Source organism: Cyphomyrmex costatus, unplaced genomic scaffold, assembly GCF_001594065.2.
Source record: "Cyphomyrmex costatus isolate MS0001 unplaced genomic scaffold, Ccosl1.0 scaffold120, whole genome shotgun sequence".
Lineage (NCBI taxonomy): Eukaryota > Metazoa > Arthropoda > Insecta > Hymenoptera > Formicidae > Cyphomyrmex > Cyphomyrmex costatus.
Genome location: NW_017275174.1, coordinates 219,621 through 241,449, shown reverse-complemented (window position 1 = coordinate 241,449; position 21,829 = coordinate 219,621). Strand labels below are relative to the sequence as shown.

General features: G+C 42.2%; 1 protein-coding gene across 1 annotated transcript; it reads right to left on the bottom strand.

Moving 5' to 3' along the window:
* Positions 1 to 11,730: 11,730 nt before the first annotated feature.
* LOC108778577 (proline-rich protein 2) lies at positions 11,731 to 12,614 on the bottom strand. The gene is made up of 2 exons (XM_018545797.1): positions 12,602 to 12,614; positions 11,731 to 12,389 (listed from the first exon to the last, which is right to left on the bottom strand). The coding sequence occupies exons 1-2, from the start codon at positions 12,612 to 12,614 to the stop codon at positions 11,731 to 11,733; spliced, it is 672 nt and encodes a 223-aa protein (XP_018401299.1).
* Positions 12,615 to 21,829: the final 9,215 nt, after the last annotated feature.

Genomic DNA, 21,829 nt, shown 5'->3' with positions numbered 1-21,829 from the left:
CCAGACAGAATTAATAAAACTGTCCATTAATTGCTGAAAAAAATGTATGAAATTTCTATACTAGAGATTCACGGGCTCGAGAACGAACCGTGTTACGTCACGCTTCGAAGAGTTCGTCGGACGAGTGCCAATTAAAAAGGAAATCTTTAAAGATATACAGAATTAGCAAAAACAACTTCGAAGACACATATATAGACATAATAATTGGCATATATTTTAAATGTGCGTGCTGCAATATTTTCGAATTTTTTCAAATTCGCTTCTTAACCTCATCGCGAATTATTGAAGATCGTATATATCCGATAATGTTGAAGAAATAAATCACAGAGATTACAGCATACTTAGCATGGCACTTGATTCTACGTCCACTAAGAATTATCAATTATCAAATAGAATGGGGAAATTTTTTAAGCAAGCGAGTAATTCCTCGTGAAAGGCGCGGCAATTAAAGCGAATAGTCTGTATTTTTCTAGAAGTGCCGGAACAAATCGCACTAGAAAATTACAGCGGAAAGAAGGAGGCACATTATCTAGATACATTATTAATTCATCATTATCATTACTTTCTCATTATTATTTATTATTTAGTAAATGTCTGTTATTATCCTTGATTTCTCCGCTCAAGTCCGTGTCGACACATTTAATCAATAATTATTTAATTTATGAAACAAAACTCCTGACTCGAAGAATTCTCGAAAACAGTAAGAAATTGCTGATAGAGCTGGACTCACGAAAGATAAACAAGAATTACTGGAAATAAAGATAACGGAAGATAATGTTGTTTTGCGGGAGATCATCACAATAAAAACTTGATTTCCCCTTACAATTTACTCTAGATTAAAACGATAAAGAAACATTCTGGTTTATAAATCGGAACGAGTGGAGAGATACTACGCGGATATCCCTGTAGCTTCCATCGGAGCGAGCGGGCGGGATACCTAAGGGATAACCGACTTAACGAGGTACACGTGTCGTGCGCAGCGAGACACCTCGGTAACCAGGGACAATCCGTGCGTGACCAGATGTCCGATTGTGCGCGGAATCGCGGAGTGTGACTCATGCTCCGAGCGACGGCGACGACATAAGGGAGCCCACAGACATCGGAGGTCCTATGACGCGCGCATGACCACCTATCGGCGCGCACACGCGTTACCGCGTTGCGTGTATGTAGCTGATCGTAACACTAATCTCCCAACATCGTTCCCAGAATTCTCGAGGGATCAATCGCGTGCAATTTTCACTTAGAAGACCGAACATTTTCGAAATTGTTGCAACAGCGATCGCATATTTCTTCTAAGGGGGGGGGAGGGATAAGGTGATTAGACACACAAAATTCGCCAAAAATATGGAATAACAAAAAAAAAAACGGGCAAAATTTAAACAATCACTAATTACTCGATGATGTTTCAAGTATCTAGAAATATTAAGCATATATTATTGTATGCGATAAGATATAGGGCTAATATACCGTTAAATCATTGTTGATCATTGTCTAGATTAAAAACCGAGATTAAAGTTTGCCGAGACTCTCCGAGACCTTCGCCAGTAAAACGGTTTATGATGGTCAATGTAGGTTTATAGTGACCTTTTCTCCTCGTCGCTCGGTAATCATGTACCTAGTATTATTCTAACAACGAAGGTCCCTCGAGTCGGATTAGTAACAGCATCACTAACGTAATTTCCTTTAAAATGTACAAAGGAAAATACTTAACATAAATGTATAGTAATGCGCATATTTTACACGCCTCAGACTTTTCAATCGTCTGAGGTGATTAATCTCTTCCTTGGAAAGCGCATTAAGGCAAAGTTCTACATTTTTTGTCTACACTCAGGTCTTTTCCATAAAGAATATCAGGCAAAATTGATCTTTTTTATTAAAAATGATCAAATAAACAGACAATTTTTTTATCAATATTCTAATTTACAGTCAGCTCACGCAGATCCATATTAGTAAAAAATTTTAATTTTATAGCAGAAAATATTGAAAACAAAACTAAAACATTGAAGATCCTCCTCAAACTCAAAGTGACTATTTACAACTCTATCCCTAAGACGGAACAGTTGGCTTTTGTAAATACTCGAGCTGATAGTTTGAAAATACTATAATAACTATCCTCCTTGAAATTAGTAGTTTCGAGCAAATGAAATAACTTCGGAAAAAGACCAAAACTATGTGCTATTACAAAAAAAATAACAATTCTATACAATACAAATTGAATTGGAAAGAGTTTTTCGAAATCACCACAGACCTCGATGAGAGCCGCAAGTTGCGCGCGAAATTCCCGCGATAAACCATAACCGTGTGAAACGCGGAACAAAAGCAATCCGATATTTGTCCTGTAAATAAAGGATAATTCCTGTAAATAAAGCTCTCTAACCGAATCAGAAAAAAAATCACGTATTTTCGGAAAATTCCCCGAGTCAAGAATTTCACCTCTGATTTGGAGTTGAAGCTCGAACTGAAGGAAAAAGCTCGCCCGTTGAACGATGTGCTCTATCCCAAAATTAAGATTCGCCCGTACACACATGTATATATATGCATACATGTGGACGGAAAGAACATTTTAGAAAGGACACGGGAAAAAGGATGGAGGCGACATGGAGCGAGCACAGGGTAGTAGACGGAGGAAACGGCCGCAGACGAGAGAATCTCAGCGCGACGCGCCGGCTAGACGGCATCGTAAACTCCGGCGAGGAACTTTTGAATTTTAGTAAGAGACCCTCTCCTTCTCCGTTCACCCTTCTCTTTCTCGCCCCGATTTCGGCCGGTGCAGCTTCCTTCCCTCTCTCATCCTCGCTCTCTCGCCTCAGTTCTATAAATTAGGGGTTCTTCCCGTTCCACCCCGTCTGCAACTGTGCTACCTACGCCCGCACACTAGCGTCGATTAGGGAAACACCGTAGCGAGCCAACATATCCTTGGAGAGTCTCTCGTGGAGTTCCTCACCAAAGTCGACAGAGGTCGCTAGAGAGAGAGAAAACTTATGTAAAAGGAGAAAACAGAAAGAAAGAAACGCGATCTCAAAGGGGATAAGTCTTCTCCGAGTAACGATATAATGCGAGGTGTCAATAATTTATCATTAACACAGGACGGCAATGTGCTATTAAATTTGAAACATCAATCTAGCACCTTCGCGAGAACAGAGCAATATCGAAGTATTGCTTACGTAAATTAGGTACGAAACTGCTTTAAATCGTAGATTGATAATGATAACGTATCACGTCAATCAATAATTAATTTTCCCGCTAAATATACGATAAGCAAAAATTCTATCGGAATCGTAAGGATCCAGGTGATGTTTCGCAGGAAAGCAACTTGACGCGTCAAGAGGCACGAAAAGTATAGCAAAACGAGAAAGTAAAATTCGTACAAGAGAGATCCCTTATTATTCATAATTTTCCGTTGGGACGAATTTATTTCGGAAGTGTTTCGGGAAGTTGGAAACTCCAGGAAATAGTTTTTTGCGCGAGGGAAGAAACGCTAGTTTTTTTTTCTCATCGTTGCTCAAAGCGCACTTAGCATAGAAACGTCCTTCCGGGTCATAGGTATTCAGATTTTCTATCCCTGCAGGCACCCAGGATTCTTTCTCCTTCGGGATACGCGAAGGGTGCTGCCTGGGGAGGGTGGCTCGAAAGAAACGATAGAGCCAGAACGCGCAAAACGGAAGGGAAGGTGAGCGAAACAGTGGGAGGAGGAGGGATCGGGTAGAAAGGGGCTGAAGGGGAGTAAAGGAAAAGAAGGCGGCAGCGCCATAAAGAGCGAGCGCGAAAGAGAGACAGACCGAGAGAAAAGGGGTAGAGCCGGGGGAGGGAGGGGAGGGGAGGGGAGGGGAGGGGGATAATTCCACGGCTAAATATCGGTAAAAATCAATACTATCTCTTTTCCTCGACGCATTGCCGTCGTAGCTAATAATGCACGCAAAGAGCACAACTCTAAAGGACGATCAATAAATCATTTCTCAACATGATTTTCCGTCCATCGATCGCAATACGCGTGCTTCCATCGCGAGAATTCCCTCGTGCGAAATGCAATGGATAACGTCCTACTTAATCAGCGGGAACACATGGTGTTGGGCGAAATTACAGAATTAGAAATTTGCGTTGCTATTTCGCAAAATAATTCTTCCGAATACATAAGGATATAGTGTTTATTGATGAAAATATATATTAGGTATGTATAAGAATCTGTTTCCTCGCCTTATCGAATTATTTTAAAAAGATAAACATTATATGATTAGACACATAGGAGATATCAACCGTGTGCTGTTAAAATAACTTGACGCGAAGGTGATAATCTTTTATCAACTTTCTTCTTCGTAATACGACAGTTTGGGAGCCGAGAGTGATTTCAATGCAGCGGACGAAGTTGGTCGTAAGCGGACGAATACCAATACGACTGTCGTATGATACGAGCGAGTTGCTAGCAAGGAAATACTCGCGTAAGAAGGGCAAGATATTCGAGCCAGGGGAAACAAGTTGCAGCCCGAGAAAATTATCAACCATAAATTCAAGGCAGGTCGAGACAGTGTCTGATACATGGCGCCTCGTTGCCATTTCCAAGTGCAATGCAACTTATACGCGTTTTCTATGCAGCAGCATCTCTGCGACGCCATAGCGCACTAAATGACTCCGTAAAAACGTTATCAACCTGGTACTTTGCATCCATAAATTTCACGGTTTAAGCGAAATCAAAACTAATGTATATTATTTTAAAACATTTCCAATAACCTGCTGCGAATATCGTATTTTTTCTAACTATTATAACCATACGTGCATAAATAAAGGATACGTTATTTCTAGAAATTTACTTCGTTTATCAAATTTTTTTTATTTTATCTTGGTTACAGCTACGAAAAAAATAAATGTCCATTTTCACGAAAATATCATCGATTACTATAATTTTTCCGCAGAACAATTGAATTTCTGTAAAACTCAAACGAGTCACTCGTTTTGCCAAAGGAATCCATTCCAAACTGCAGTCCGTCCAGAACCTGCACAACTAAAATACCGAAGTTTACGCCGGAGGTCCATCAGCGAGCTACCTTCGCGTCTTTCGCATAAATCTCCCTTGAAAAAAAAAAATCCATTTCGCGTGTCGTGCACGAGAATGTTTTCCTGGCCGTAGATTTGATACTTTTTCGAGTGCTGACGCGATTTACGTGTCGCCGTAGCGATACGAGGCGACTTCGTCTCGCTCGCTGCATTTCCCAGAGAGAAAGAAAACATCGCTTCACGCGGCGATCCAAATTTCCGCTCCGTCCTTTTCTGAAACGCGGCAAGAGTAACAGCGTGGAACCGCGAGCTCGACCACGACCTGAGACAAACGGTAACGAAACGCGCGCCTGCCGTCGCCGCCGAGGATCCCCAACGTTCCGAGAGATCCCTTTGCACGCGAAAGTGTAAACGGCGGTGGCGGACGCACGAGCGAGTGCTGCCTCGGTCCGACCAAGGGTCCGACCGAGCGACCGACCAACCGACCAACCAACCAACCAGCCAGCCAACCAACCAACCAACCAACCAACCAACCAACCAACCAACCAACCAACCAACGCCTGCCATCGCCGCTCTTTCTCTCTCTTGTCGTCTCTTCTCTCTGTCCCTTCCACCAAAGGAAGAGTAAAAAGGAGAAGGGAACCAAGTGGTTCTCATCGAGTGACGTAGAGAAATGATTTTTTTATCTACTTTATCGATATTATTGAAGATTCCATCTGTACGAGCGACAGGACAGAGTACCTTCGATGTATCGTTCCGTATACATGCGAATAATTGATACTTCTTTTAGCGATTTCAGTTGGATGGCAATTTATCGAAATGAAACTAAGATATATCTTAATGACTAATCGTAACGTCTTGTATATAATTATATTGCTCCATGTTTAATTATGTAAAAATTGACAATGAAATTGTGATAGTAACTTGTTGTCTTAAGATGTTCCCTATATCTTGCTTCACGTGTAATTATTTTTAAAAAACTTGAAAGAAAGATTTGCAATACATTATTGCAATTATTATAAAAAATTCTTTCTCTCTCTCAACGATATTATCTGCGAGCGCAATAAAGAATATACAACTTTCCTCCATCTTACACACGTTTTACGAAAAAGGACACAGCAAGATGGAAAGAGGGAGTGCTTTCGCGAAATTTGTGAAATTGCCGCAATTTTTGTGCCACCTTTAATAGGCGCTAACTATCGATCCGTGCGTCATGGTCGCAACAATCGAATCCTTCGTACGTCATATGTCTCGTTCTTTGAAGAAATCGACAAAAGAATGGCATTCGAGCGTACTAAAAGGCGAAGGGCGTAGAACGGAGGATGACAAATAATTTGCAGACAGCAGTACGGAGAGATATCGTGAAAAATTAAAATACTGGAAATATGAGAACCTCCGTTCACTCTTTCCCCCTCTCTGTCCCCCCTCCCTCTCTGCCTCCCTCAAACCCCGACCCACCCTGCACAACCCCTCCGGGGTGGCTAGGAGGCTATAGGGTGAAAGGGAGGGGGAGTAGGAAAAGAGGAGGGAGGTGAGTTGCGTACAACGCTGTACAAAAGTTCGCGTCACCTCGCGTGGTACAATCCGTGCTAAAAACTCGCGCCCACTTATTTTATTTCGGTCTTGCTCCCGAACAATACGCCGGGGATACTTATAACGGAAAAAAGAAGAGAGAAAGAGAAACACACTCTATCCCGGCTAATTTATCTTACTGCAATTTCTCCGCTCCTCTGGCCGAGCGAGTATATGTGTTCTCTCGGACAGGACCGGAGGGAGCGACAGAGAAAAGTGTTAACTAAGTTGTGACAGGTGGACGATTATTCAATGTCAACGAAAATTATAGGGTTACCCTATAATTTATGTAAGTTAATTAAGAGTGGATAGGAATTAAAATTCATATTAGCGAAACTTGCATCTCGCCCGATTTTGTCATTTCAATTTCAGAAATCCTCCACAGTAGCGCGCTGCCGTGCCATCATCGTCTCGGCGGCCCGTGGCTAGTTTATAATCTTCGTATGTATCGCTAATTAGACTGATTAAAGGCAATCTATCGTGTCTCCGAGATGCGGCGGGGCTGATTAATGACATGCGCGACTGCCGTGTGCATCGCGAGGCTATAATAAATTCCATCTAGAACGCGCGCCCGCACCGATTATGCTCGGACAGTGCATTTAATCCTTGTTCTCAGAAAAATATTCCGGTAATTCAATACGGCGCTATTGAATGATTTTCCGTCGTTACGGCTATAAATTTGCGCAACGCCGAACGATGCTATGAAATCGTAAAAATCGTTATGAGAAAAATGCAGAATAATTCCTTATCATGAATTCGCCATTATCGAAACGCGCTTCTTTTCACATGCATTAAGAAAATACATCGATAATTCCCGTTGCGACTTTTATTTGAAATACGAGCGTTATTTGTCTCGCGTAATAGCACCGTTGGAATATGACATATTAATTTCTTCCATAGGAAGATCGGTCGGCCATTCCGAGTGCATTTTAATCCAAAAAGAACAAACGGCGTTTGACTCGCAATATTAATTTCCTAAGGTCTCTCGATGGCACGGGAAATGAATGTATACATCGAGTCACCCACCCACACGTGGCGCGCCTCGCCTAGCAAAACTTCCCTTTTAAGTTACGTTTATTCGCGGCTCACCTCGTTTCAACTCCCTCGGGAAAACAGCGGAGAGCTTATAGCACCGTTCGCTAATGATGTTGTTCTACTTCCTATACACATTCTTCATCGACGTATTCCGAACACGATCCCTTAAAATCGAGTTACGTTTTCGAAATGCACCGATATCGAGTATCGTTATCGAATACGTTTTCGAGAGTATAACGTATATGAATATATTCATAAAACGTCAAAGGTTATAAAATGTCATATCAATACACCGTATATTTCCCGATTATGTCGCCTTTCTGAATCCCCCGTGAATTTCGAGTCGACTTTCCTTTTCGAAAACTTGGGCATATAAAAGCCTGTTTTTCGGACACCCATTAAACATCGACAATTAAAGCTTTCATTCTACGAAATTTTCCAAGTAAAATTTCAAGAATCTTGATACATTTGATTTAATGTGTGTGCGCGCGCGGGCTCTCTCTCTCTCTCTCTCTTTCCGAAAGTCTCAAATCTTTGATTTTAAGTATTTTTATAATCAGATTTTGTATATTCCTTAATTAATCTTCTCGCCATTAAAACACTTTACTATTCAAAGTATTTGTTGATTTCCATATATTGCCTAATATACAGCCTTGGCCAAAAATATCAGACACCTTATTATTTATTTATCCATTATATAACACGTTTTAGCTAAAAAATTGACTTTTCATGTTTATTGTGAATCATTTTTTGCTTTAAATGTATACATAATGCCCAAATCTATACATAACGAATAGAAAATTATATAAGTAAAAGAAATGCAGATAAATGAAAAAGAATATAAATGCCAAATATTTTTTGTCAAGACTGTATATTAAATATTGTATAAAAGAGCGACCATATTTTTCTCGAAAAGTACAAATTTTCTTGAAAATGTTTCAGACAAAAGTTGTACAATTCGGAAAGGGAAGACATAAGCAGATATCATTAATTTGACCTTGGATGATATACCGTTAAGATGAAACCATTTTGAATTTGTTAATCGAAATCTCCCATTTTTCATTACACATTCTCGTAAGTTACTTCAAAAGCTTTTCCCAAACACTATATATAATAAAATATTTTTTCATTAAGTATTTTTCATTCAAATTATACGGCTTGAAAGTTACAATACTGCCGGCATTAGCATCACCCAAGGTGTGTTCGACCAACGGTTAAAACTTCTTGAATGTTGCTCAGAATCTAGATCTTAATAACATTTCTTAAGATCCACGTCATTAGAAATTATTTTTATAATTTTTGTTCTCACGTAAGAACGAAAATAAAAGGAACTTTGCTGAAGAGGAAGTTTTATAACTCGAACAAGTACTGGTTGAAAAAAAAAAACTCTATTATAATATTTTAAAAATATCTTGTGTGGCTTCAGCTGCAAGAATATTATACCACAAAAATGAAGGTTCCCATTCAAAAAGGTGATCTTTACTCTATCTTGACAATTCCGAGTCAATCTTGTATTGCTATATGTATAAATGCATCACTTGAAACTCTATAACTTCTTTGAAACATTTTTCGAGAAAAGAATACGATACGATAGCTCTGTTACAGTCGATATATTAAAGTACCGATGTTTGAAGAGAACACCGGGTTCTATGCTCTATTTTATTCAAATAACAATATGGTTTTTCGTTGACAACTTTTGTATCTTTAACTGATGTAACACTGAAGATGACCACATTAGATGTCGAAACACCTGTTTCTATCGCTATTCATATTGACTGTACTTAGCTCGGCTCGAATAGCCTTTGTTTATTTGATATCGGGGCATGTATCAGAGATTTTCTTTATGCAATTTTATCCGCGCATTTCAAAACGCGAAAAGTCCTTCGCGTTACTCGCGTACCGCGTCTATCCGCATGTTTGACGCAATCGGTTCGGTGGTCTGCCGGAATTTAGAATATTCCATACATCGACGAGCACACCGCGCGTTCGCACCCACGCACTCACACCACGCACGCGGGCACGTGTTAACGCATACGCGTGCAAATCTATCTCCCTTCCTCGTATTCGGCGAGTATGCCTATGTGTGTCGCAACTATGTTTCCATCGAACGTGTCGACACCTAAAAATGACCCCGGTTATATACCGCGGTATTAGCCTATCGTCCCACATGCATATGTACGTACCGATAACTGTTAGAATCGTAACGGATTTTTTTTTCCGCCCCGATCCACCTAGCATTCCAGCCTCATCGTGCAAGTCCGAGTAATATACGTTCCGCCTCATTCCCCCGATTCGGCCGATCGAATCCGGGGCGCGTAACAGCCCTGGACGCTTGTTACAAAACTATTCAAAAAAACTGGTTTCCGCCATTCGACCAAGCAACCCTGCGCGCTTCTCTCCGTGTGCGTACAAGTGCGTGCATGCGTGCGCGCGAGTAAGAGGTCTGAAGCTGCTGCGTGCAGCGCCCGAAGCACGTGATAAGTTAGTCAAGCGTACGAGCGCTCCACGTGTTTGTCTTGAACAACGTCGATGACGACGACTCGATGCAAACGATTAAGACGGATCCCAAAGGTAAATGCAAGCGTGCTCAAGGATTATCAGTAAGAATGCGGACCGACCGGGAGACGAGCAGTAAATAATGCCAGCTACCTGCGGACCACGTTATCTAGGAATGTCAACACACGCGACGTGTACCCTACGCTGTCGCGCATTCTCGTGTTGTTATACCTTTTTTATTTTTCAAAAAAGATTGTCCACAAAAAGCACCGCTTTGACAATGCAAAGTCGTTCCAGGTTCTCCTGACAATATTTCTAAAGAACAATTTAATTTCTCTGTTGTCTACTTTCTGCTTTTGGTCATATCTTGTTTTAATTTAGACTTTTTAGAGATGTCAGAAAAAATCAAAAGATGTAGAATTAATAGATTTCCCTTTTTCGTTTCAACTTTTTCTATTTTAGAATGTTTAAGAGAATGCAATGCGCATAAGAAAATTAATTAAATAAAGAAATATATATAATTTGTTTATAAAGACACATACGATATAAAATGTAGAAATGGGTCTTTCTTCATTAAAGCCATAAGAATAGATTAAAAAAATATTAAACGAAACGAAATAATAGTAAAATGGATGTAAGTATTATAACTTGAAAGGTACATTGGACAATAAAAATCCAAGAAAATGATATATCATAATAATAATAGAAATTATTTTCATGATTTCATATTATGATTCATTATAGTTTACTACGAAAAAAATATTCATTTGATTAAATTAATTTAGTTCGTTTTTATTTCTTTCGATAAAGAACGAAAGAAGTAAACATAAACTAAATTATAATGTAATCAAGTGAATAATTTTTTTTCTCAGTGTTCATATTATATTATATAGCATTTAATTACAAATTATTTTTAAAATGTTTATACATAAAATCCAGATATAAAGAAGAATTACATTTAAAGTAGATTTTTCCAATAAATATATATTACGAATACGAAAAAATATGAGTTTCTCTGTTGTTGCCACTTTAAAATGTAGATCGTATAAAATTTTACGTTCATGTTTCCTAAATATTCTACATTCTCTAGACTAAAATTACTGCAAATCAGAATAATAGCAACTTTCACTGCGATTAATAATCATTAGCGTAACCGCTACTGCGTGTAACTTTCTCTACAAATCGCGCTCCATTTCTCAGTGCATAAAATCTTTCCAAAGTTTTCTAGTATAATATATATTTATAATTAGAAAATGCAATTTAATTTAAATACGTTTTAATGCTCGCGAATATCCATAACGGAGTTTATCACGATTCACACATTTGTGATTCGGGAGAGGAAATATTTGAGTATGTTATTGTTTATAGCAAACTTTAACCGTTCGCTTCGATCAGCGAGCGTAGGGTCGAAACATCAGGTGATTCGAACATGAATTATACATGCAAAACAGAGCGAGTAAAACTCTATTTCAATATCTGTGATGCTATCAGCGTGTACACAGGAAAACACGTTCTTCCCTATAAACATTATATACCAAAAACATCCCTTGACTCTATAATCATAATTATTTTGGATATTGAAATAGAACATTTACTCGCTTTGTAGATTAAAAATATGCAATAAATCAGAATCAAAACTTACCCTTGATCTAGTCTATCAACAGGACCACCGGGTCCCATCATCGCCGGGTGTCCCGGCCCCATAGGTCCAGCCATAGGATGTCCTCCTGGTCCGAAAGGACTTCCAGGTGGTATACCGTACTGTGGTCCGCCAAATGGTTGGCCATGCGAGGGAAAATGCGGATTACCGGCACCAGGTGGTACAAACGGTGGTCCCGAGGAGCCGGGTCGGCCAACGAATTGCGGTGGCGCACCAGAGGGTGATCCAAACGGACTGGGCCCGGGCCCATTGTACGGTGGACCAGAATTGTTCGGAGGTGGTGGAAAACCGGTGGAATTAGGTGGTGGTCCAGGACCGGGTGTCGAGGAACCGCTAGGCGCGGGGGAGGCGGTGTACTGTGGCGTCGCCGAACCAGGCGGCGGGCCTTGGTATGGCGGTGCCCCCGCTGGACTCCCGGCACTGCCGGGAAACGGACTTGGACCTTGAAAGCCCGCATTACTGGGTGGACCGCCTGTATTGTTGTATGGACCCGAGCCAGGACCACCACCCTGACCGACGGAATTGGGCGTAAAAGGCGATGCCTCCGAACCGGGCGGCGGGCCCTTCCAGGAGGCTGGTGTACCGGGATCCTCCAGCGTGGTGGTGGCTGCCAATGGCGTATTTAGGCGGCTACAGCCTGTAAATAGATGGACAATATAGTTACAAACTATCGACAATATAATAATATACGCGTTAACATTATGTTTTTTTTATATTAATTTTACAATGTAACTGTGATAACTTGATACAGATATGATAAAAATTAATTTGAAGATTAAAATAGAGAAAAATAGAAGATACAAAGAAATAGAAGATTGTTTCATACATAGGGTGTTCCGATCAACAAACTTCTAGAAGTCATTTTGAGCAAAAAATAAGTCAAATTGACTTATAGTATACAGATGTATACTATAAGTCAATTTGACTTATCGAGATATAGAAAATTTTATAAATATTATGAAACAAGAAATACCAGACGTTTACACGTTTTATGTAAATATCATCTCTTAATCGTATTAATTGTTCAAAATGTTCATCTTCTGCTTTGTTGCTACTCATTATATCAAACTGTATCTGCATATTCAGCATAGCTAAATATTTGAAGCAATTTTGAAGAATAACGTAATTCACTTGATGTTTTTAAACTGTCTATTAAATGATGAAAATGTATCCAGAAATTTGTAGCAATAATAATAAATAGCTCATTAACCATTGTGACTATTTCTGCCATCTAGATATATTTTTATTATTGAAATGTGCAGTTATCTTAATATTATCTAAACGCTAATCTTCAATGTCAAGTAAACATATCTAAAAGAAATTGGTATTTCGACTGAATCGATTGGAAATTTGCACTGACAAGAACAAATTTTTCATATTTCAATAATTGACTCGAATTAACCTACAGTGTATATAAACTTTTTGTTTAGAACGTGCTTCAGAACATACTCTAGAAGTCTAAACGATCTGAGTTGGATGGTTAGTATTTAAATCATGTTTCGATATGTGAATTTATGTTATGCACTTTATTCAGTTTCATTTGTTCATTTTAATTGTGATACTACTATTCTAGTTTTATGTATGACTGCATATTTTAAGACTGAAAATGATTTGATGCGTAAATTGCAGGACTGGATATAATGTATAATATACGAATTTACATCAAACATTTTTAAGCACTAAAGATCCAGCTCAAACCGTTTAGGCTTTTGTTACTCAGTTGTGTACTCACATTTCACAATAGTCTTAAAACATTTTGTATATTCTATCTCTCTCACCTTATAATAACATTTTTCAATTATAGTATATGCAGACTAGTAGTATATAGTAATAGCATTTATATACTAATGTAAACGTAAAGAAATATATCTGTCTTATCGAAAATCAAATCATTGCGTTTACAGTAGATGAATCACTGATGCCTAAATCTATCCTATCTATCTTATTTATATCATATTCATGACAGAAAAAGTAATCAGAAGCAGCTCATATAAATGATACAAATGAGCTATCACAAGAATGAATCTTACATAAATAACAAGGATTCATATATGTTTCATTTCTTGAAAACGACAAGAGCATCGAAGGATTCATTCTATGTAAACAACACTCCGAAGTAAGGATTATCACAAGGTTTTGTACATATTTTCTTATCGAATAAGAACAGAGTCGAAAATCACATTCCCAGAAAGCGCACTCCCAGAAATAAACATATGTAAAAGAAAATCACCATTGTTTGTCCCATTGGCCTTCATTGTCCTGTGGTCACCCAGCACATTCCACCCTCACCGATATATCACCCACTGCGTAGAAATTAGACACGCAATACGAACGAGGGCGCAAGAGCACGTTCCCGCGATCGTTCTCGCGAATGATAAATCCAGGACGGTGACGCGCGGCTCCGAGTGGCTTGTGTTCGTGCCGCTTGCGCTTGAAGGTTATGTGCCGGCACACCTAACCTAAACCAGTACACGCACCAGTAGACGAGACGCACGTCCGGCCGGTTCACGGCGGCGAAGCACGGCGAAGGCACACTCCAACCGGCGCGCTAACTTCAGGAGTCCGCGACCGCGTCGGTCGTTCGTCGCGGCACACCGCGCGCGCGAGCGAGCTCGTCTCGATGAAACAGCGGCAGCAACGACAACAACAACAACAAGGGCCCGTCGTCGTCGTCGTGCGGCGGTCGCGTCGCCGGCATTTTTCCAACGATCGTCGCTCCGCTGCCCGTGCGTGTCGCCGACTCAGGACGCCTCGGCCGGCGCTCATACGTACTCCGGCCGCGCACCCGTTCCCAGACGCGTGCACTGCTGCGACATGACGCTAGTGACCATTCATCCCCCGCGTCGTCACATTGCAGAAAACTTCACGACGTTCCAAACACAAGCGACCTCGCGAGTGCGCCCGCCCGCCCGCGCGCGCACTCTCTCCACAAGAGAAAGCGAGAGAGAGAGAGAGAGAGAGAGAGAGAAAGGAAGATAGAGAGCGCCAAAGGGTTGAATCAGCGAGATACAGAGAGAGAGAGAGAGAGAGCGTGAAGTCAACAGCCAACTTGACGGTCAGGGACGTAACCGAACTTGGCGCGAAATACGAGGGCGACACTCTCGCCCGCGCGCGCGTGCGCGCGCGCGAGAACCCCGTCCCGCTGTCAACTTCACCGAGCTTCGTGACGTAAGAGGGATCGGAAATTGTCACTGTCGACAATTTTCAGACTCTCGCGAATGCTCGCGTCGTCGGCACGTGTCGAGGGGTGAAATATATGCATCCACCGCGCGTTTCGACCGTTAATACCGTTATTCATAATAAACGCGCTCACCGATTTCCATCGCACTCACACACGTAGATATATATCAGCCGCGGTGACGCTCGCGAGTACGCACGTATACGCACGTGCGCCAGGAGCGTAACTAAGCCACACACGCACCTCGTCCCGAAACTGCTCCCTCGTCGCGGACCACGTGTTCCGACCTCCTTATCCCACTTCCTCGCTCTTTCTCTCTCGTCCGCCTCCTCCCTTCCTCCCGTTGTTGTCCGCGGCGTCGTCTCCGTACCCCGCTTCACGGTGTCGCCACTCACGCCCGAGTGTCAACTGGATCTCTTCCTCGGCCGCAGACGATAATTGCTATTCCACGCGCGAACACCGAAGAGGGTTGCCATTCTTCCGGTACTTTCCTCCGCTCGCCAAGCGCAGGCGACGGCCGCGATGAAAAGTCAGGGCCCTCGAGGATCGAAGCGGTTTCACTCCCGCGCCGCCGCGTCTTCATGACGCGACGCACGCACGCACGCACACCCCACCCCCCCTTGGAGAGGAGAATCGTCTGCTCTTCTTCTACCCCTTCCTCGGCCGCGTGGCTTGTTGTTTCTCGCACGACCACCTCGCCGCTGATCTCTTCGCGAATGGCGAAGCGTCGCGACGCGCCGACTCACGTCACTGCCAGGCGTCGCGCGCGACAAGCGTGTCTCTCTCCGGCCGGCGCGGGTCGTTAATCGTTTTGCACGCTTTCTCTTTTTTTCCAAACTGTCGCCAAAACGTCGATCGTCGTCGAGGCTACGCGCTTGGCGCTCGCACCGGTATCGATTGTCACTCGTGATGTGCGCCACACGTTCTCGCTTTTCTTCACGACTTCTTCGCGCTCGACGGATTATTTTCCCGAAGGAAAGGAAAGGAGCAACTTGCGGCTGCAAATAGTCTCACGAGGCGAGTGACTCGCGCAAATTCACACACCTAAATATCGTGTCCCGCGGAACGGTTACACGCACCGCGCAGCACAGCGTGGGTGGACTTGGACGCGATAATTTTCGATCGATTAATCAAGAGGAAACTTTGGCAACGCGGTGTCGCCTGTTGCATGCAAGTGACGTCGTGTATAGATACGTGCGTGACAGCGATGTTACGCATTCAAATTCGCAAAGAACACGGAGCGAGCGGCGTTAAATCATATATATGGATGGAGTCGAAAGCTCCGTGGAGAGCTCCTTGCCGCGAATCCGCGATGCTTCTCCAGCGGGGACGATTCTTTCCTCACGCACTTCACTTCGGGCACGCAGCGCGTAAGATTGTTCCAGCATACCGCAATTACAATCCCACGCGTGCCGATCCGAGACGTTATTAATCCTCCTTCACATATACGACGCCCGATATATCTCACAGTCCGTGCGAGCCGGTCGAATCCGCGTTGTGCTCCGAGAAGCCACGTTTCCCGTGGAACTCGTGCGTCACTTGCGTACGCCAGCGCGACGCCTACCTCGAGGCCGGGAGAGCGGAAAAAACGTGGGGTGGGAAATAGAAGAAATAAAAAAGGAAGCGGAGCGAGAGAGAAAGTGAGAGAGGTGGAGGAGGAGGAGGAGGAGAAGAAAGATGATGGCACGAAAGAGACAGAGAAAGGGCAACGACGATCACTACTATACGGACGCCACGGACTCGCCGTCGCCGTTCGCTCGCGGGGACTCACACCCCTGCCTCCCTCCTCCCCCGCTGTCCCTCTCCGTGTGGAGTTCCCCTCGCGTTTCCAAGGTGGCAACCACCCCCGGCAGACAGCGGTGTAGATATATATATATATGTATGTATGTGTATACCGTGCCGCGCACGACAAAGACGTCAAAGACAAGCGGCGTGTGCGATCGCGAAAAGCGGCCAACAGCTCGCCCCACGTGGAGCGGCTCCCACGAACGCGTACGGCCCTGCGCGCCGAGAGAGAGCTGCACCCCCGACCGCAACGGGACTGCGCCGCGGTTACTCTTTCCTCCCGTCGGCGTTGCCGCCGCCGCCGCCGCCGCCAACGGCGTCGTCGTCGTTGTCACCAACCACCACAACGTGCGGCGAAAAAACGCCGTACGACCTCACCCGGGGTGCGTATCGACTAAGACGGGTTAACGGCGTTATTCTCGTCATCGACGGGGAGCTGTATAGGCCGCGTGCTACGATCACAGATCGAAGGATCTTTCTCTATACGTGAACGTGCAGCAACATTCGACGGGGTGCTGTATAGGCCGCGTGCTACGATCACAGATCGAAGGATCTTTCTCTATACGTGCAGCAACGGCGGCGTCGCCGGCCGGCCGGCGCATTTTTTTTTCTTCCTCGCTCGCTGTCGTTTGAAAGTCGCCCGTCGCGGGGGACTCGCTGCCGGTTGACAGTGTCACCCTAAAAATCAATAAGGGGTTCACTCTGCCCCGTCGCTCTCCTCCTCCTCCTCCTCCTGTTCCTCCTCGTTTTCCTCCTCGTTTTTCTCCTTCTCCACGCGACTCCTCTCCGCTCTTTCGCTCGCTCTCGCTCTCTTGCTTCCTACCTACCTACCTACCTACCTATCTACCTACCTACCCCCATGTCCCAGGAACGTCGACAGCGGGGGCCGACCGGTCGTGGACGGTTGGACAGCACGTCATTCTATCAAGCGATGATGCAACGCTAGAAGATTCGTTGCTCTCCCAAAATTTATACGAGATTGCAGCCGACGTGGAGATGACATTGTCTTGCGAGAAAATATTTCTCCTCTCTCGCGAAAATATATAGGAATCGGAAAAAATAACATTAACGCTTGTCGTAATAAAAGGATTTGAAAGATTACGTTCGCCGGCAAGTACACACATTTTGTAAAAAAAATTGTGTAAAATTAGAAAATTTTTCAAATAAAAATCATTTAGAATCTCTCTCGAAAAAATTCTTTCGACTACGCGTTCAATTTACTCGGCAAGATTTTATCACGATGAAAAAAGATTCATAAAATTCTAACGGCGACGCACTCGAGCGCTTTCATGTTAAATTGCGGAAACTTAATGTTGCAGTTTCTCCTAAAAGATTTAGTCCACCGGCTCGAGTAAAATTATTGAAAAATATGCAGGAATTGCTGCATACGCGAGAGAAGAACTGCGTTCTTACTCCTGCGAGTCACGTGTGTACGCGCCGTATACGCGTTATTTACGTCGTGACGCGAACATCACTGCTCCTTTACGCCGTTATGGTTCCTCGCTCCTTCCGCGAGCCCTTAGTATAGAAACACAGTGCTACGGAAGATTATACCGACCTACCTCACTGCCTGGGAAATTTGGAGGAATTACCGTGCGGAAGTTACGTCGTTAAGGTGTAATTATATACATACAGTATCACGCCACGATGTATTCGCGATCATTCGTGAATGCAAGACGAATTTTCGTTCTCGAATAAAAGATTACATTTATATAGTACATGAAAATAACGAGTACACAGTTGGAAAATTTGTGTTAAAAGTAATGCATTTTCATGTGCTCCGAATATCCACTCAGATCTATACGTTAATCAGGGAATGGAAAAATGCTTTTTAAAAACAACAAATTATACAGTTACTTGTTACCGAGTAGAAAAATTACACAAATTGCCATTATTCGATTTTTAAAAGTAACTCGTTACAATTATCGCAACTTTTCGTTACTTTTCCGTTCTTTTTTTAAAATCGACGATCACCAATCATAGAGGACGGTTGCCTAGAAGCTTTTTAGTGTCAAACGCTCAGAAAAACGTATCGCTTCTTTATTTGAAAAGTGACTGCACAATTAAAAAATTTAAGTTTTTCAAGAAAGAGAGAAAAGCTTTTTCGACTTGACAGAAAATGATTAACTAATCAGCGAAGAAAATATATTTTTAACCGTATCGAATGTCATTTTTGTCATCTTCGTTATGTAACTCCTTAAAAAATCACCTTCTTTTAAATCGTCACGTTTTAACGATTATTTAAGAATTGAAGTTAGTTCACTTTTGATGCGACAGGGTAATGTTTACCTAACTCATTTAAGATAATAACTTGAAAATCACATTTTTATTTTTGGAGTAAAGGAGCAATATCTATCCCGCAGTGGACAGAAAATCCAAAAACAAAAGAGTCGAAGAAAGTCTCCTCGATCAATGTCGCGTCTTCACGACCAGTACGTAGCGCGACTTCCGTTTTATCACGTTTTATTGACCACCAATATCGCGTCTGATCTCGCTACAGATTGTTCAAGGCCGCATTGGGAAAAGGGAATACTGCACGAATGGGATCGGAGCTTACTCCTCGTCACGTCCACGTAGCACGAGGTGCGGCAGCATCTTGATGCGTATCTGCCGACAAGCGGCGCCGTCGCGCGTGGAGGCGCGACTCGATAACCCCGTGATTCGGGGTCAGCACGATCGCCTTTTATATATACGCCACGGAGACGGAGGGAAGTCGCCTCTGGCGACAGTCGATGCGTCAGCGGTCCCCTCGACTTCGACGATTATGTCGCGATAAAGAATAGTCGCCGACTGTACTATTGACATTGACAAGCTTTCGACAACGAGATTCCCCAGCCCGCTTATTTATCGCGAGAATGATCTTTTGCACAAGCAGAGACGATGTGGGAACAACCCTCAAAAACAAGCTAAATAAATTCGTGTAAGTCTAATACGGCTTTCTCAGTGTATATATAACGAATAGCTTGCCGCGAAAGACTAAGCCTTCTTATAGGTGTTGTATACCGAGTTTCGATTAACATTGTCTACCTGCGGTTTTAAATTTGAGCTTTGTTCGCTTTTGAGAAGAAACAGGAATAGTAAAACTAATAAAAACGTGTTTACCTGCTTTTCGCGTTACGAATTGTTGCTTTTCATTACGATATAATAATCGATACGCAACAATTTGCGACTTATTTCGAGCTTTGTTTGTGAAACGTTGCTTTAATACATTATACGTATTGGTGCATGTTTCAATCGACTAAAAGTAACATAATATCAATATTATAATTTCACACTCAATAATGCAACTGTTATGTAATGTGTTATATAATATATTTATATTGTTGAGTGCGAAATTATAATATTAATCATACTTACACAGTAAAAAAACGTTTTGTATTTGTCAGTAATAATCAGATTTTTACTAAAATTCTTTGTGTTAAATTTTTAAATATCCAAGAGTTAATTTTTAACATAATGATATTCTTTGAATATTTCATATCAAATTAATATTTTACATTTTTTATTCTTAATGTCAAATATTCTTAATATCAAAATAATATAAAAATAAAGTTTTTTCAACGTAAATTTTAAAATAAACGAACAAAATGTATTAATTTAACACGTTTAACGTAAATTTTAATTGTAATAAAGAAATATGGTTGCTTACAAATTGTTCAGCATTATGTTTTTTGTATTAATTTTTAATTTCATTTCTTACAATATTTGTGTTACCTTTTAACAAATATCTCTTTTATATCCAATGAAAACACAAATGAGTGAGCCATTTGGGACACATAAAATATGTTAAATTTAAAATAAATTTTCCAACTGTGTAATTGATTTATAATTGACGTTGTGTTATTTTTAATTTGTGTCGACTAGGGTGTTAAACTTGCATGAGAAGAGTCGTCTAATGCAAACCTAAAAATATTGAAACTTTACGACGAAACTACCTTTGTCCTTATACTTAAAAATATTTTTCCGTCTGCATATTGATTCTGCATTTACTAAAGCTGTTATTGTTACAAGACTCGAGAGCCATGAAAGAAAGATAAAGGAGTAACGTATACATTGCGTTCGTCACGCATCAGTCCGAAAAGACTCCACGGGAAATTCGGCGTGATCTCGGATCGAGAAACGACTCCTCGGCATTCACGTCGCGCGGGTGCCCGATAAAAATCTCACCAGGACGAAAAGTTTCCCCGATTCTTCGTCCGCGTCCTTATCTCTCGCGTTTTGTCACACACGCGGATAAAGGACGGACGGGAATACCTCCCCGGTGCACACACGCACAGACACACACGTGGTGTACCGCGAGGTGAATGACAGTTGCAGACAGTTCGTACACAAGCACGTTCCAGTGACCCTGCTCGAACGGGCGCCGCGCCGGTCGATCCTCGCGAGCTCTCGCACATGCTCTCGTCCGTGCTCTCTCGATTTCCCGCGTGTCTAACCGCCTCTCGTGGCCGCTGCCCTACCAGCGGAATGGCCGAAGAAAACCGCACGCCGTTCAGAGATATTAGGATAAGTTTCATTCATACAAACTTTGGAACAAATCTCGACCTTCGGGAACTGTCGGCCACGCGCTGGCAAAGTGCGGGAACGACTCTCGAGTCTGAGCAACGTTCTCTTTATGTGGCAGCAGTTATACATATAAAAATGAATGATGCGAGAAGAATTATAAAAATGTTAAAAATTATCGTAGAATTAGACAGCAATGATAAATATGATAAAATATATTTATATATTTTAAGTTACATATTCAATTAGCCATGATAATAATTACGATTGTAAGATCGCGGACTCGTTTTCGACCAGAATATTTTCAACGAAAAAAGAAATTGTAAATTCGATGAAACTGCAATTGAAGATGCATCGTTTTATATACGCTTTGTAACGTAAGATTCGCGGAAGTGTGGGTAAGAAAGTAGAAAAGGAGTCTCTCGATCTCGAGAGTAGTTCGCAGCTATTCCTAACTGAACTCGGAAGCCTCGGAGTTCACGATACACAGAAGCAAGTTGAATTCGTGGAAAGGCACGAAGGGAAGACCAGAAGAAGCAGGTTCGTGGTTGGTTGAGCGGAGTGGCACTTGGAGGTAGATGTGAACAAGCACGGCAGAGTCGGGGCTGGGG